Source organism: Ammospiza nelsoni, chromosome 9, assembly GCF_027579445.1.
Source record: "Ammospiza nelsoni isolate bAmmNel1 chromosome 9, bAmmNel1.pri, whole genome shotgun sequence".
In the NCBI taxonomy this organism is placed as follows: Eukaryota; Metazoa; Chordata; class Aves; order Passeriformes; family Passerellidae; genus Ammospiza; species Ammospiza nelsoni.
Window position 1 is genome coordinate 36245395 of NC_080641.1, and position 14622 is coordinate 36260016.

Genomic DNA, 14622 nt, shown 5'->3' on the forward strand with positions numbered 1-14622 from the left:
CTCCTGCCACAAAGCCATGCAGCCTCCACTCTCCCCTCCGCTCTCAGGGCAGCCAGGGATCCAGGAGACTTTTATTAAAGCTCATAGGAAGAACTGAAATCTTCACACTCAGCCATTCACCATCCAGAAATGAGCTGCTTTGGTCACGATTGTCATTTCCAAAGAGGCGAATCCCAGGCTGCAGCTCCAGAGTGACAGTCCCTCTGGATGGGCCAGGATGCTGTCACCTCAGCCTCAGAGGCACAGACAAGAACAACTGCCTCGGCTCCAAACAGTTCACGTTTGAGAGATTCTGCCCATCTTTTCAGCTGGAAAGTAAACTATTTTGTCAGTAAAAGCTTTAATTTCAAGTAAATTACGTGACAAAATTTGAGTACAAAATTTGAGTACACACTTTGTGGCTAAAAGAATTTACAATTTGTATTAACACACATAGTGAGTTGTTTACTTTTGTGTATCTGTCAAAAGCATCTTCATTCTGTTACCTACAGTGGCATTCACATGTTCCATGATACCAAACCCTACCATTCCCTGCAGCACAAAGTACGCCAGCAGAGAAAATTTATTATTGCCACATCAATCAAAAAAGCTACCAAAATTACATTACAGTAAATGCAACTCTGCTTATTACAAAAAGAAAATGTTAGCTAATTCATCTAAGTGAGCATTTTCTGCTACTGTCAAACATGATCAAAGGTATGTTTATAACATACATTTAGTGAACCATGTAAGCAAAGGTGCAGGTAGAACAGCTACAAAATAAACGGAAAAGGGTGCTCCTTTATAGAAGGAGCACCATCTTCCCTCGGGCACCACTGCTACAAATAATGTCTTCATGGGCCTTGGCTACTTTCTCCAGGGGATATTCCAAGCCCACAACTGGTTTCAGCCAGCCAGCTTCTATGCCATCCAGGACTGCTGTGGCACATTCACGCCTTTCCTCCTGCATGCAACAAACACAGAGTTTATGACAAGGTCTTTGCATTTCAGAATACTATTGTCAATTTATGCAATAATTAAAGCAAATTCCACAACCTGAAAATATTTTATGATGTTCTGAGATTGAATCAAAACATAAAGGAATGAACTAACAAGTTTGTTACAGTGAAATTATTCTTTCATTCTTCCAACTAATTTTAACTGTAAATAGAAGGGTGCTGGAACAAGTCAATAAAGCATACTTAGAAATAGAAATGCTTCTCACCTCAGTTGCAAGAAACAGACTCACTCCAATTATGCTGGACTCCTTGCTCATTGTGTCTCTTGGGTTTATCTCGATGCGTCCCCTGCAGCCCACGACCTGCCCAGAGGAGTCAGAGCTGCTCAGCGTGATGCTGAACGCACAAAGTCAGTGACACAAGCACCCATCAGCACCTCCCTGCCCGGGACACAAACACTCGCTGTCACCAACGCACAAAGTCAGTGACACAAGCACCCATCAGCACCTCCCTGCCCAGGACACAAACACACACTCACCATCCTGCCCAGGACACAAACACACACTCACCATCACCCTCCCTGCCCAGGACACAAACACTCACTGTCACCCTCCTGCCCAGGACACAAACACACACTCACCATCACCCTCCTGCCCAGGACACAAACACACACTCACCATCACCCTCCCTGCCCAGGACACAAACACTCACTGTCACCCTCCTGCCCAGGACACAAACACACACTCACCATCACCCTCCTGCCCACCCTCCCTGCCCAGGACACAAACACACACTCACCATCACCCTCCCTGCACGGGACACAAACACTCACCATCACCCTCCTGCCCAGGACACAAACACTCGCTGTCACCCTCCTGCCCAGGACACAAACACACACTCGCTGTCACCCTCCTGCCCAGGACACAAACACTCGCTGTCACCCTCCTGCCCAGGACACAAACACACACTCACCATCACCCTCCTGCCCAGGACACAAACACAAACTCACCATCACCCTCCCTGCACGGGACACAAACACACACTCACCATCACCCTCCTGCCCAGGACACAAACACACACTCACCATCACCCTCCTGCCCAGGACACAAACACTCACCATCACCCTCCCTGCCCGGGACAGCAGCTGCAAGTCCGCATCCAGGTTGACATTGGAGAGCATTTCTATGATGATGTCCACTCCTCCCGGCCCTGTGCATGCCTGTGCAGGACACAGGATGTTACTTCAGTGCTTGGTACCATCTTTAATTTTAAACACTACAGAAAGTTTCCACTTTACAGCTCATTGTTTAAATTTTCAATGTGGCCTTTGTGCTGCAGCTGACAGCAAATGAGCTGATTTGTAGCACATTTTGCTGTGCTAACTTGTGATGTGATCCCACACTAGAATTTGCTGAATGCAGGCAGTTCTAAATGCCACAGCCTGTGAGGAAAGCTCAGCTCTTCCAGCCCAAGAAAGTTTTTCCTTGTGTAGAAATGAAAAAGGTAGTACACTATTGATCTACATAAATCTATTTTAAAGTCTTCTGCAAACAACTGTTCACAAGTTGTTAAGAACAACACTACCTGCATTCTTGAGTCCAGACACAGGCCTACCTTAATTTTCTCTGTATAATTCGGGTCTCTGTGATTAAAGGCTTGGTGAGCGCCGTTTCTCAGGACCACATTCATGCCCTCCTCAGTCCCTGCTGTGCCCAAAACCTTCAAACCACAAGCTCTGGCAATCTGACATGCTGCTAGTCCCACCTGAAGGGAGAAAAAAAAAAAAAACCAAAAGAGAAATTATTTTACCTCTTTCTTAGCATTTTAAATAGTCTACCAGCAACTTGGAACTTCCCCATTTAAAAAGCTAGTCTGGTAAAGTGTTTTTTAACCAATAATTTGGATCCCAAAGACAGCCAAATACTCTTTAAAAAAGAAAAGATATTTACCAAGGCATGGTAAATTTTTGAGGTTTTTGAATAGCTATCAACATTTGACACACATAGATGTAGAATGCCGAGTATCTGTCAAACCTGAGCCCAATATTTCTTATACAAATCCAAGGAAATTCTTCTCTTCACAGAATCACCTGCTATTAATACCAGCATTACACATTGCAAAGAAAATCTGCAGGCACAAATTTTACTAACACTACTTTAGAAAGTGAATTCTCAATGTCTCCTACCAGCTTTGCACTCCAGTAAAAATAGAAGCACTACATTTAGTTTATGAAAATTTTAAAAAGGATTTACGATGCTAAATGCCATTCTAGTATCTCAGAATAAGATATGAATTCATCTTTTTGTTGTCTAACAAATAATTAAGGAAACTTGGCCTGTTCACAGAAGCTGTTTGGTGCATCACCAGAAATGAGCAACTACAGAGTGTGGGAGATAAACTAAAATGTTGAGTCATAAAGATCTAAAGTAAATTTGTCAAGAAAACCCAAAGAAAACTAGAAGTGCCATTTCATGCAGGTTTATATATTCCAGCACCTTTCCTTGTGCAGCCAGCTGTTGGCTCATGGGTAAAAACATGAAAATGCAAACAGAAATGCACAGTTACCCTGCACCAGTGACTTATTCTCAGAGGACTGAGAACAATTTGTACATATTGGAAAATTAGAGCTTTCTGCTATCAGCAATAAAGCTTCCAGAGCAACCACCACCCGCAGCAAACACCCGTTCAGGATGTGACCCTCTGACTGGGAACTCACACCAGCACTCGTGCAGTCTCACAGTTATTGGGAATAACAGGGTTTTTCTGAGAAAGTGTACCCTAGAGTATCTGAAATAAAAACCTAATCTGCTAATCTATTGACACAAATATGACCACAACTCCTACCCCAGGAAGAAGCAGATGCAGGGACAGAGAGCAGGGCTCTCTACCCCTTGCCCCCTTGGAATACTTACCCCCCCACTGGCACCATGAACCAGCACGCTTTCCCCTGCTTTGGCACAGCCTCTAGGAGAAGAACACAAGAAATGCTGGCACTGTGACTGCAGCACACACTGACTGAGCACGGGGCTGCAGGTACTGACACCAAATCTCATTGTTCACACAGCATTGCTTCCAGTTTATGTTCCAATTATATTCCAATTTATGGCTAAACAGATATCATAAGCCTTTTTGGGAAAACAAGGAGGCAAAATAAATCCTGTGACTGATGACTTGAAGCAACGTGCAGCCAGCAGCCAGTGAGAGCCTGGTACTGAGCTTCAGTTCAGGACTTTGGCCTGCCACAGGAAGGCAGTGGTTCTGCTCCACAGCACCTGTCTGCTTACTGAGGAAATTAGAACTATTGCTCTTTTTCTTCCCCAGCCAAAATACCAGTGAGTACTGAGAGGGAGTCACATATTTTATGCCATGAAGCCTTTCCTGGTAGGTTCTCTCAAGAAAAAAGGCTCAGCAGGAAAACACAGTCACAAGCTGCTAGATCACAATTATTTGACAATTCCATCAGCGTAATGTTTTTAAACATCTCCCAGTCACCAACCTCCCCCTTTTACAGGGCAGTGAAAACACGAACTTTGGCACTGTAAATAGCAAAGGTTAAAGTGCACAAGCGTGGTTTGGTGCCTTACTTCTGGAAAAGGGCCCGGTAGGCAGTGAAGTAGGGCACTCCGAGCGCGGCTCCCTGCCTGAAGTCCAGTTTGTCTGGCAAAGGAAAGACTCTGCTGGCTGCAGCCACTGCATACTCTGCATATCCTCCAGAAAGCGTTTCAAGGGTGAAAACTCTGTCACCTTTCTAGAATGGACGGAGAGAACACAGAGAAATCAATCATTTCCCTTACTTTTTCCTTCATAAACATTAAGATGAAATTAACAGAGGCTTGGGCTATTTCTAACAGTTCTCCTATCAAAAATAACCAGTTACATTTGTCAAAGAAATTTTTATAAAATCCGATACATACCAGCAATGCAACACAAACTGTATAATTTCTTATACTTAAATCTAAGTATCATAATTATAACCCCACCCAGCAGTGTAACACACAAACTTACTGCCTCATTAATATGAACCTTAATGAACTTTGACTGAAGTCAGGAATTCCATGCACAGATTCCAAATGAAAAACCTCAAAAGCTTTTACAAACACAAAAGAAACATTTCTAAATTATTTAAATGTGGAAATATTTTTCCCCTCAATATACCCTAAGACATCTCTCTCTCATTCAAGCCCAGAGCATCACAATTGTCAGAGGAAGCAAAAAGCCACACACAGCAGATATAGCAAGCTGTTAGTAAGAAAATATGAAAAAAGATTATTCTTCTCTCTTGATAACCCTGTCTCTCAGATCTCCCAAAATTGTTACATAAATTCCAAATCAGGAAATTCCAGCCCAATTTTACCTACAGTTTTTATGTTGGTTTGGGACCAAATGTCTAATGACTTAAATAGGAGAACCAATTTAAAAACTAAATTGGCATCATAGATATCTTTCTTAGCAACTGATATTTGCCTTCTCCTGTCCTGAGACTTTCCCACTGAGAAATCCAAATAAAATTACTAGACAGGAGTAATAGGGTATTTGAACAATTTTAGTAACAAATAACAGAATTTATGGAGCTTTATAAGTAAGCAATTTCCATTTCTCAAATACTTCACAGGAAAATTTTTAGTTCTGCCTGAAATTACTACCCCCAGCAGGAAGCTTCCAATCTCAACTTCTTCTGCAACGCCAGAAAAATAGCTCCAAACCCCAGCTTTTGTACACCAGATACCAGTGCTTTGAGCAGACAGAGTGCAGTGCCTCTCGTGAGAGCCCTGAGCTTCAGGAGGGCACAGCATTCCTCACAGCCCCACCAGCAGACTGGCTTGCCAGTGCTTGTACAGTCCATGGAGGGTTTCCCCCCTTGAAGAGATTAGGTGATTATAAGCAGCAAAACCAGCTACAGTGTCACAGCAGTCAGCCACAGAGGACCCACGAAGCAATGGTGAATATACCCGGAGTGTAAATACCTTGAATGCAGTCACGTGCTCCCCAACACCTTCAATCACCCCAGCCACATCCGAGCCGGGAGTGTAGGGCAAAGCTGGTTTCCTGGCATAGGTCCCAGAGCGAATGTATGTCTCAACAGGATTGACCCCACAGGCATGGACTTTAATTAATACCTAAAAGAAAAGACACTTCTTAAGCAGTAACTAAAATGATTTAGCCCTTGAATTCACAGCATGGTGTTGTAGCATTTTTACTGAATTCTCAAACAGCCTCTGTAACAACCCAGTGTCAAAGGGAAGCTAATTTCAGGGAAATCTTGATGTGGAAGCCCACAGCAGAGTAAAGAGTCACATCTGTTAAGCATGATATCTCAAGTAGTACGAACACACTGACCAAAACTCATGTACTCTAGGTGTAGGGTTTTGGTTGTATCTCATTCTGTCCTGCAGGCACTTGTTAACATTCATTATCACTATATTCCTTCACAGAGCTCACATGTACCTGGTTTTCTTTTGGAGCAGGAACTAACACATCTGACTGGAGTTTAAGCACTTCAGGGCCACCAAATTCAAACACCCGGACCGCTCTCATCACACTCCTGGTGGCTGCCATGGCGACCAGGGGACCTGCTAAAAGACACAATGAGACCCCTGGTACCTGTGCAGGTCACGGGCAGCCTGGGCCACCTGCCCTGCGGACACCGCCTGGAACACGGCACGCACCGCGGGGCCGAAGGGCGATCGATCCTGTGGGAACAAACCGAACTGGAGGGGAGGCAGCGGGGCAAGGGAAGGCCCCGGGCTGCTCTGGGCCCTGCCACAAACACACCTGCACCGCCGGGCCCCGCCTACAAACACACCTGTAGCGTCAGGCCCCGCCCTCAAACACACCTGTAGCGTCAGGCCCCGCCCTCAAACACACCTGTAGCGCCGGGCCCCGCCCTCAAACACACCTGTAGCGTCAGGCCCCGCCCATAAACACACCTCTGCCGTCAGGCCCCGCCCACAAACACACCTCTGCCGCCAGGCCCCGCCCACAAACACACCTCTGCCGTCAGGCCCCGCCCACAAACACACCTCTGCCGCCAGGCCCCGCCCACAAACACACCTCTGCCGTCAGGCCCCGCCCACAAACACACCTCTGCCGCCAGGCCCCGCCCACAAACACACCTCTGCCGCCAGGCCCCGCCCACAAACACAACTCTGCCGCCAGGCCCCGCCCTCAAACACACCTCTGCCGCCAGGCCCCGCCCACAAACACACCTCTGCCGCCAGGCCCCGCCCACAAACACACCTCTGCCGCCAGGCCCCGCCCACAAACACACCTCTGCCGCCAGGCCCCGCCTCTTGATACGCCTCGCGGTCAGGCCGTGCCCCGGAAGCGCTCCTTGCGATCAGGCCCCGCCCCTTCGGGCCGCCTCGTGCAGCCGTCGCCCCCGTGTAGCCCGGCCGTGTCCCCGTGGCTGTGGAGCCTGACACGGGTAGCGCAGAGCCGCTGCCTTATCGGCCCGTCTCCCCGGACGAGCGCCCGGGAGCCCCCGCGCCCACCGCCTACCTGCGGAGCGCCGCTGCCGCGCGGCGGAACGCGGAGAAGGGCGGGGCCGTACCACCACCGGCCCCGCCCCGCCGCGCCGCCCGGCCGCGCGCCGAGGTTTGTCCGCCGTGGGACGCCGTCCCCCCGCGATGGCGGCGTTCGCGCGGCGCAAGGCGCAGCGGCTCGCGCGGCCGGACCCCAGCCGGAAGCGCGCGCTGGACGCGCGAGCCGCGGAGGTCGCGCGGTTACTGAACGCGCGCGAGAGCTTCTGCACCACGAGCTCGTGCGACGGGAGGGTGATGGTGACGGTGCGTGAGGGACGGGAACAGCGCGGGGATGGTGACGGTGCGTGAGGGACGGGAACGGCAGGGTGATGGTGACGGTGCGTGAGGGACGGGAACGGCACGGGGATGGTGACGGTGCGTGAGGGACGGGAACGGCAGGGTGATGGTGACGGTGCGTGAGGGACGGGAACAGCGCGGGGATGGTCACGGTGCGTGAGGGACGGGAACAGCGCGGGGATGGTGACGGTGCGTGAGGGACGGGAACGGCAGGGTGATGGTGACGGTGCGTGAGGGACGGGAACAGCGCGGGGATGGTGACGGTGCGTGAGGGACGGGAACGGCACGGGGATGGTCACGGTGCGTGAGGGACGGGAACGGCGCGGGGATGGTGACGGTGCGTGAGGGACGGGAACGGCACGGGGATGGTCACGGTGCGTGAGGGACGGGAACGGCAGGGTGATGGTGACGGTGCGTGAGGGACGGGAACGGCACGGGGATGGTCACGGTGCGTGAGGGACGGGAACGGCACGGGGATGGTGACGGTGCGTGAGGGACGGGAACGGCACGGGGATGGTGACGGTGCGTGAGGGACGGGAACGGCACGGGGATGGTGACGGTGCGTGAGGGACGGGAACGGCACGGGGATGGTGACGGTGCGTGAGGGACGGGAACGGCAGGGTGATGGTGACGGTGCGTGAGGGACGGGAACGGCACGGGGATGGTGACGGTGCGTGAGGGACGGGAACGGCAGGGTGATGGTGACGGTGCGTGAGGGACGGGAACAGCGCGGGGATGGTCACGGTGCGTGAGGGACGGGAACAGCGCGGGGATGGTGACGGTGCGTGAGGGACGGGAACGGCAGGGTGATGGTGACGGTGCGTGAGGGACGGGAACAGCGCGGGGATGGTGACGGTGCGTGAGGGACGGGAACGGCAGGGTGATGGTGACGGTGCGTGAGGGACGGGAACGGCACGGGGATGGTCACGGTGCGTGAGGGACGGGAACGGCACGGGGATGGTGACGGTGCGTGAGGGACGGGAACGGCAGGGTGATGGTGACGGTGCGTGAGGGACGGGAACAGCGCGGGGATGGTCACGGTGCGTGAGGGACGGGAACAGCGCGGGGATGGTGACGGTGCGTGAGGGACGGGAACGGCAGGGTGATGGTGACGGTGCGTGAGGGACGGGAACAGCGCGGGGATGGTGACGGTGCGTGAGGGACGGGAACGGCACGGGGATGGTGACGGTGCGTGAGGGACGGGAACGGCAGGGTGATGGTGACGGTGCGTGAGGGACGGGAACGGCACGGGGATGGTCACGGTGCGTGAGGGACGGGAACGGCACGGGGATGGTCACGGTGCGTGAGGGACGGGAACGGCACGGGGATGGGGATGGTGATGGTGATGGTGCGTGAGGGACCGGAACGGCAGGGTGATGGTCACGATGCGTGAGGGACCGGAACGGCAGGGTGATGGTGACGGGGCGTGAGGGACGGGAACGGCAGGGGGATCGTGGTGGTGCGTGAGGGACCGGCCGGGTGATCGTGGCAGTGGGTCTGGTCGTGGTGTGATTTGGCTCTTGCTTCAAGGGGCTGCTTCTTTATTTCCAAGGAGCGTTTTTGTAGCAGCACGAGATTAAACCTCACCGAGCTGCCGAGCCACTTTAATGGTTTCTGTCCATCACCAGGACACAGACGGCACGGGCATCCAGAAGAAGAACTGCACGTGGCTCCTGGTAACACATGACCCGTGTGTCAAAGGCGATGTGGTAAGGGCACAGTGAGATACAGCCTTTATTTTTATTCATGGAAATGCTCCAGTTGTCATAGAAAACACATGGTGTCAAAGGGTTTTTATTCCTGCTACTAACATGAATTGATACTCGACTCTCAAAATTAACTTTTCCACAGATGTGTTGCTTAATAAATTCTTCAGGCCTGTTTTAAGAGAATGCTTTTAAACTCAGTATCAAATTCTCTGCTCAGTTATAAAGGCAGCTGATATTCCAGAAACTTAGATAATTTCATACTGTCTGGAGTCATATTTAAAACTCTTGAATTAAAAAATATCTCTTGAGCCCAGCTTGCTGTGCTCGCAGACAGATACCTGAAGGTGGTGTAACAGGGAATCTCTTATATAGCATTGTTAATTTAGTATCGTTAAATACCCTGAAATTAAAAACATCTATAGTGCAGGATTTTTCATTTTTAATATGCTTTCAAAATAATCTACTCTTTGCATATATTGCTTTGTCCCACAAAAGAGGCAGTTGCAAGATCAGCATGTTCTCACTCAATTTGTAGTTCACTTTACCATACATATACATTCTCACACATGCACAGGAGTGTCCTCCAGAATATTTGTTTTCATTAGTATTTGTTCCAGCAAAGCAAAGTTTGCTGAAGTTTCAGGCCAACACAGCAGGGTGTTGTTAACTCTTAGGAGAGGAAGTACTATGATTTTTATGTAAATATTATGGTATATTTTCCAGATGACAGCACTGAAGAAAGCCACTGGTGATGCTGTGTTCAAGTTTGAACCATTTGTTCTTCACGTGCTGTGTCGGGAGCTGCAGGATGCGCAGCTGCTGGTAAAGCCACGTCGAGTGCAATGTGGCATTGTTCTGTTACATTCTTGCCTGCAAAAATAAAACTATTGGCTCCTGGGTAAGCAGTTGCACTTAGAAGCAGTCCCAGGTGTGCTGTGTGTTTAATAATTAGAGTAGTAAAGTAAGCTGGTGAGAAAACACAGCTTTAAACTTGGTGAGTGTTTTACTGTACTTAGAAAGAAAAAAGACTCACCTGCAGTTCAGTCCTCAAGCTGAAGCAGACTGCTGCATGAAACGCTGCCTGAGGGGCCTGGGCTGCCCTCACTGGCTGAAGGGGCTGGATTTTAGATGGTACCTTGCTACCAGCCAGGCCATCTGGGTCCGTTTTCAGTGCACTGAATGATGCCTTTGCCTTCTGCTTTTCCAGTGTGGCTGCGGAGAGCGATGTGTGCTGAGCTGGGCTTGTTTTGGGTTCAGTGCAGGAGAGCTGAGGGACTTGGGTAGAGTGCAGCTGCGCTCATCGTTGTGAGTGCGTGGCACGACTGTCTGTGAAGTTCCAGCTCCTTGGCATAAAACAGTTCAGTGCCCAGAGAGACATTGCACCCTTCTGCACCGATGGATTCAATTAGGATCCACCGTGGGCCTCTGAAAACCACCCACCATTTGTGGGTTTGATCTTAAAAAGTATTTTAATGTAACTGTTTTTTAATAAGTCTGGGTAGATGATTTGAATATGTTTTTTGCAAAATTGAGATTGTACGTTGCATTGCAAGGCGTCCATAAATATTTTTTGCTGTGAAAGTGTACAAGACCTGTTTAAGTATTTATTTTTTCTGCAGCATTCAGTGGCTATTGACTCTGGGTTCAGGAACTCTGGTATTACAGTTGGCAGAGGAGGAAAAATTACAATGGTAAGTACTCTGCTACTGTAAGGGATGTAATGAAGTTGTGTTGTTACGTTAACCTTGATTTTTGTACCAGCCAAGACCTGACTGGTGCTTAGGAGCTGTCACAGGGCATGCTATAGCAAAGAAGTAGCTTGCTGCTTTAGGTGACAGCAACTTAAATAATTGTATGGATAAGCAGGTTTTTTGTTATAATGAACTCCATACATTATTTAAATAACCTTCATAAACTAAAAAACTTTATTCCAGGTAAATCATGTTTGTGTTTTCAGGCTGTGCGGAGCACTCACTGCTTAGAAGTTCCATTGAGCCACAAAGGGAGATTGATGGTCTCTGAAGAATATATTGAATTTCTGGTACATGTAGCCAATCAGAAAATGGAAGAAAACATAAGGAGGATTGACAGGTTTGTAAGAAAACACCAGTTCTGTTCATGACATCTAATTTTTCTTCAGTATTAAGTAAAATGTTAGCAACCACTTTTCTCCCCTTGCATGTTTTGATTACATTCTAAAAGCATTCGTTTCTCAGAGTAATTTTCAGATCCTGAGCAAATGTATAAAGACAGTAACTAGAGAATTGTTTCTGTCTAGATTCCACAAAGGCTTGGAGCTGGCTCTGGAAGCTGCTGTCCCCGCAGACACCTTGTTTCCCGAGGGGCCAGAGAAGAGCCACTCTGTGTATGTGCATAGAAGAAAGAGACGGCCTGCTCGGGAACAGGCTGATCCCAGCAGAGAGCTGGAGCCCCAGGATGATACTGAAAGCAGCCTTGGTCTGTTGGCTGAAATCATGATATAGACTAAGACATTTGAAAGCAAATGGCGAACTGAAAAAGTTATTGTAATGCTCTTTTTAAGAGATTTATGTACTCCTGTGCTCCAAGTAGTAATATTCTCATGGACATAGACCAGAAAAAAAGGTAACTAACAGAATAGTGAGCAGGACACAGAGAACAAAGCCATAGAATGTTTCGGGAGTTTTTAAAGTGTACTGTTAAATTAACAAAGTGATACTCCATCAGTTATCTTAGAAATAACTGGTTTGCTGCGGCTTTTCACTGTGTTCTGTGTGGCAGCATTTCACTTCCAACTTCTGGGTTTTGCAGAGCCAGCTGGCTCTGCAGGTTTCCCCTTCAGCAAGGGGAAGACAGGCATTGAAGACTGAAGACCATCCAGTACATGCGGTGGAAATTCCTCAGAAACCTTCCAAAGTAGCGCTGTGTGCCCCAGTCTCAGGCCTCATGTGCGTTTGGGCGGACTGGCTAGAGTATGACTCAATCGAGGGGCGTGATTTCTAACAGTGCAGAGCTGCTGGCCAGGAGCTGTGTGAACAAAACTGGAGTCCCACAGCCCGTGGGGCAGCAGGCAGGTGGTGGGAGCAGCCCACAGCAGGACAAAGCACAGCAGCTCCTCAGGTGTGGGGACATGGCTTCTGCCGCAGGTGTTAGTGCACCATTGTTGGGATGCGGGCTTGTGTCAGACCTTCCTCTCCACTCTGAGGGTCAACTGCCTGTCTGGACTGAACTGAAACTCCAGGGCTTCCATCAAGGAAAAGCAGCATCTTCCTCCATGCAGAGGGTCCTCCCAAGCTGCTGCCTTAGCACAGCCCTGGGGAACCCCTGTTGCCATCCCCACTGCTGGGAGTCCCACCATTCCTGCAGATCCCTCTTCACCACCTGGGGAGCACGTCTTGCACACAGAGGAGGTAGTTGTTGCTTGTGGATTTCAACCTTCCTCTGCATGTGACATTTCTTAAAATGTCTAGCACTGGTCTGTTGGACATGGCTCAAGGGACTGATGGCAGCAGCACCAACCACAAGCAGTGCCCACAGACCCTGTAACAGCCCAAACCCTCACCCTGTGTAACAGCACTACAGTATTTACATTCTGAGAAATAGTTTGTCAGAAACTGATCCCACATTCCTCTGAAAAATGATAAAAAATTCAGGAAGACTTTTTGGCGTCTTAACACAAAAATGTTATCCTAACCCCATCCAAGGCTGCAGAGGGTGATGCTGAGGAGGTTTCTGGGACCAGCAACGCCTTCCTCCGTGCACCGCTGCCCTTACACCTTGCCCCATGCTCACCCAAGTTGCACCAGCTCATTTTGAGGTTAATCTTATCAAGCTGTGTTTTATTTCCAGCTGCTGTATGGGATTCTGTTGGGCTGTCAATGTGGGAATTGAGGCAGCAATTGGGAGGAGCATCCAGAGGCATCTGGAGGCAGCACCCTTGAAAAGGGGATTCTGGGGCTTATGGCTGCAGGGAAATTCACCAATAAGCAACAAGACTCCTAAAACTCAAATCTTTATCATTTGTAAGTGTGCTTAGCCACTTAATTAATCTAAAAGGTATTTTTATACTTGCTCTAACTGTGTTAAATTTTTTTTAAATTACAGTTTCACTACCTGTGTACTCAGTTTTCCTGGGGACACAGATGGGTTCATTCACTCCAGGAACTGATTGTCATTTCTCACCCCATAGCATTTCACATCCACACCAGGAAGCTACTCAAATCAGCGCCGCAGCATTCCCTGTGGCTGTGCCACAGGTTCCCAGCCAGTTGTGCTCCCCAGCGCATCCGTGCACTTGACCCATTCGCTGGGATAATTCTGTACATGCAAATCACAAGTGTTCGCTTGAAACAGCTTCCTCTGAAATTCAGATACTTAAAATGGTTTACAAGAGCATGGCAGTAACAGCTGCAGAGTGCAGTGAAATCCGTGTTCTCACATGGGGTTAAACATCTCCAGACCAGGGTGGCTTTGCACCTCTCAGCTTCCACTCCTGCCAGGGCTTCACTTGGATTTAACCAGGTCTCAATTTAATTTAATCAGTCTCAAGTTTTTGAATTTATCATATTATATGTATAATGCACTGGAGGCTTAGCAGCTCTTCAGTACTTTTGGTTACTGAAAATACACAATTATTTTGTAATATCTTGTGAATTTGATTTTACATAGTGGGATATTATGGGAGATATTTCACTTCTGATCTAACCATATTTGAAAGTACCCCAGGGGAACATGCTGGGTGGTTTTTTTTGAAAAGGTGTGTCTTTAAAAAAATTGTGCCTTTAGAAATTATATACATACCTAAATTTCCTGAGCTGCTCGCTTCATTTCTTCAGACCAGGAGAAAATAAAGCTGGCAAGAATTGCTGTCAAGCATGCTGTGTTGGCAGTGGTGTGACAGCAGGCAGCTACCTGAGATCAAGGTCAGAGAATTCTCCGTTTTTTTTTTTTTTTTCCTTAAATCAGAGAATGACACCCAAATTCCATATAGAGATTACATGAAAGATCTTGTTCTGCTTTGTGGATGCAGTTTATTTATGGTACCTGAGCAGTTATGCTATTTTGGTCAATTTTATACTGGAGGGGGAAAGCTTGTTTTTATTTTCTGCAGGATCCCGAGAAAAGAGAAATATTTTTCTCAAAATCAGCTTTTATAGCTGTAATTGTGATTTTTGCGGA

General features: G+C 48.6%; 2 protein-coding genes across 4 annotated transcripts; one reads left to right on the plus strand and one right to left on the minus strand.

Moving 5' to 3' along the window:
• Positions 1-316: 316 nt before the first annotated feature.
• CRYZ (crystallin zeta) lies at positions 317-7423 on the minus strand. 2 transcript variants are annotated; one of them, XM_059478287.1, is made up of 9 exons: positions 7207-7423; positions 6384-6508; positions 5903-6055; positions 4523-4686; positions 3851-3902; positions 2553-2702; positions 2056-2157; positions 1205-1300; positions 317-943 (listed from the first exon to the last, which is right to left on the minus strand). In XM_059478287.1, exons 2-9 carry the CDS (start codon positions 6492-6494, stop codon positions 782-784), a joined length of 990 nt encoding a protein of 329 aa, XP_059334270.1. In that variant the 5' UTR covers positions 6495-6508; positions 7207-7423; the 3' UTR covers positions 317-781. The 2 variants fall into 2 exon arrangements, with proteins under 2 accessions (XP_059334270.1, XP_059334271.1); XM_059478288.1 differs by having other exon boundaries at positions 6384-6511; positions 7207-7326.
• Positions 7424-7564: 141 nt separating this feature from the next.
• Positions 7565-12207, plus strand: TYW3 (tRNA-yW synthesizing protein 3 homolog). Of its 2 annotated transcripts, none has more exons than XM_059478323.1 (6): positions 7565-7723; positions 9385-9465; positions 10189-10287; positions 11085-11156; positions 11423-11556; positions 11744-12207. In XM_059478323.1, exons 1-6 carry the CDS (start codon positions 7565-7567, stop codon positions 11946-11948), a joined length of 750 nt encoding a protein of 249 aa, XP_059334306.1. In that variant the 3' UTR covers positions 11949-12207. The 2 variants fall into 2 exon arrangements, with proteins under 2 accessions (XP_059334306.1, XP_059334307.1); XM_059478324.1 differs by lacking the exon at positions 7565-7723 and adding an exon at positions 8964-9018 and having other exon boundaries at positions 9309-9465.
• The last annotated feature ends 2415 nt before the right edge of the window (positions 12208-14622 follow it).

Excerpts from the sequence above, each read along its gene's own strand:
- CRYZ (XM_059478287.1), bottom strand. The coding sequence starts at position 6,494 with ATGGCAGCCACCAGGAGTGTGATGAGAGCGGTCCGGGTGTTTGAATTT. Across the intron at positions 6,056-6,383 it reads CTGCTCCAAAAGAAAACCAG|GTATTAATTAAAGTCCATGC; the intron begins GTACATGTGAGC and ends CTTTTCTTTTAG. Across the intron at positions 2,158-2,552 it reads ATTATACAGAGAAAATTAAG|GCATGCACAGGGCCGGGAGG; the intron begins GTAGGCCTGTGT and ends TGTCCTGCACAG.
- TYW3 (XM_059478323.1), top strand. The coding sequence starts at position 7,565 with ATGGCGGCGTTCGCGCGGCGCAAGGCGCAGCGGCTCGCGCGGCCGGAC. Across the intron at positions 7,724-9,384 it reads ACGGGAGGGTGATGGTGACG|GACACAGACGGCACGGGCAT; the intron begins GTGCGTGAGGGA and ends GTCCATCACCAG. Across the intron at positions 9,466-10,188 it reads CGTGTGTCAAAGGCGATGTG|ATGACAGCACTGAAGAAAGC; the intron begins GTAAGGGCACAG and ends TATATTTTCCAG.